At 30.5% G+C, this 2246-nt stretch overlaps 1 protein-coding gene across 1 annotated transcript; it reads right to left on the reverse strand.

The window, feature by feature from the left end:
- Positions 1 to 1362, reverse strand: EAH_00058230 (hypothetical protein; the record flags this gene model as incomplete). The annotated part of the gene is made up of 3 exons (XM_013397309.1): positions 1 to 154; positions 620 to 846; positions 1339 to 1362. 3 exons carry the CDS (start codon positions 1360 to 1362, stop codon positions 1 to 3), a joined length of 405 nt encoding a protein of 134 aa, XP_013252763.1.
- Positions 1363 to 2246: the final 884 nt, after the last annotated feature.

Genomic DNA, 2246 nt, shown 5'->3' on the forward strand with positions numbered 1-2246 from the left:
TCAGACTTCGGTGGTTTGCTGCTGCTGATTGCTCTCTTCTGCTGCAGCAGAATTCGCAACAAAGAGAGACACATCAAAGTGCTTCTTGCCTCCTTCTGCTGCATCTTTTTCTGCTGCTTCTGCACCTTTCTGATAAGCTTCCTCAACCCATCCCCTAAAAACAAACAAACAAACAAATAAATAAATAAATAAATAAATAAATAAATAAATAAATAAATAAATATCTTTAAGAATATGCACACGAGTGGTAACAACACTGCAGCAGCAGCAGCAGCATAAGCAGCAGAAGCAGCAGCAGTACAAGCAGCAGCAGCACACAAAGCATCAGCAGCATGAGCAGCGGCAGCAACACGAGCAGCAATAGCCGAAGCAGCAGCATACGGCGCATTAGCAGCAGCAGCAGCAGCAGCATTAGCAGCATTAGCAGCACCAGCAACATTAACAGCAGCAACAGCATTAGCAGCATTATCAGCATTATCAGCATTATAAGCAGCATGAGTATAAGGAAGAGTGCGGTGCATGCATGCATGCATGCATGCAGATAATAGAGTTTTAAAGTAATAATAATAAAAATAAAGAATAACAATAATAAGAATAATAAAAATAATAAAAATATTACTTGAAATCTTCAGAAGTTAACGAGTTGAAGGTATGATCGTCGTCTACAACTTCTAATCTGCAGCTTCCTATGTCTGCTGTCTCTACAAGCCGGATAGAATCGTCTAAGGGTATTACGCTGTCTTTGCTTGCATTAATTAATATAGAATAGGGATGCTCTCGTAAAGTTAGCGTTGGACGCATCTGTAATAGACGAAAATATACGTCTGTTGCAGGGCTTAGCAATACCTGCACAAACAAAACACAAAAAAATATTAATAGATAAATAAATAAATAAATATATATATATATAGCTATATATGATGCATGCGTTTGTTTATTTGCTTATCTGCTTGTCTATTTGTTTATTATTTGTTTATTTGTTTATTATTTGTTTATTTGTTTATTTGAAGAGATAGTGAGAGAAAGAAGAAAGAGACGAAAGATTACAGCGCAACTTTAGGTAAAGAGACAGCACAATAATAATAATAATAATAATAATAATAATAAATAATAATAAATAATAATAAATAATAATAAATAATAATAATAAAATAAGAATAAGAGACAGCAGAAAAATAAAAAGAGAGACAGCAGCTTACAAGGGCAACCTTCGGCACATCCATTTGTAGAATAATAATATTAATAATAATAATAAAATAATAATAATAATAAATAATAATAATAATAATAATAGTAATGATAATAAAATAAAAATAAAATAAAAATAAAACAGCTTACAAGAGCAACCTTCGGCACATCCATTTGTAAGGCGACGACAGCCCCGTAAGAGACAGCGACGATAACGTTAGGTTTATGTTTTCTGAAAGCTATCTCAGCTTGAATTGTTGCTTGCTTCATAATAAGTTGCATTATACCTCTAGAGGCGAAGAAGAACGAAAGAAGAGAAAACAGAGAGAGAGATAAGACAGCTAGAAGACCTGCAAGTACATTCGCCTTCTTAAATGTTATTATTATCAATGATATTAATAATAATACTAATAATATAAAACAAAAAGAAAAAAATATATACATTCTTCTCGTTCCTAGACGAGGTGCAGAGACAGCTGAGCGTCCAAATGCTGCTTCAAGTGCTGCTATTTTTGAGCTGTCTCCTGACGAGTCTAAGCTGAGGTCAATACAAGCACAAACAAACACAATATTATTTAAATGCATAAATAATAATTATATTTATATCATATCTATTCAATTGCATTAAATTTATCTTTATTTATTCTATATATCAGAAAGCAAACACAAAAAAAAATTTCTACAAGATATACACCTCAAACAAATCTACAGCAAACAAAACAAATAATAAATAAATAAATAAATAAATAAATAAAAACAAATAAATAAAATAATAATAAATAAAAAATAAAACAAATAAACGGAGACAAAGAAAAAACAAACAAGAGGAACCAACAAAAAATTCTAAGACTTTATATATATTATATATATTATTAAATATATATATTATATATATTATTAAATAAATAAATAAATAAATATATATAATTATATATATTATTAAATAAATAAATATATATATATATATTAAAAACATAATATAGACATACACAGCCGCAAGGAGAAAAAGAGAAACAGCAGCAGCAACAGCAGCTGCAGCACTAGCAGCAGCAGCAGCA

Source organism: Eimeria acervulina, genomic scaffold (assembly GCF_000499425.1).
Source record: "Eimeria acervulina Houghton genomic scaffold, Eah_scaff1302, whole genome shotgun sequence".
In the NCBI taxonomy this organism is placed as follows: Eukaryota; Apicomplexa; class Conoidasida; order Eucoccidiorida; family Eimeriidae; genus Eimeria; species Eimeria acervulina.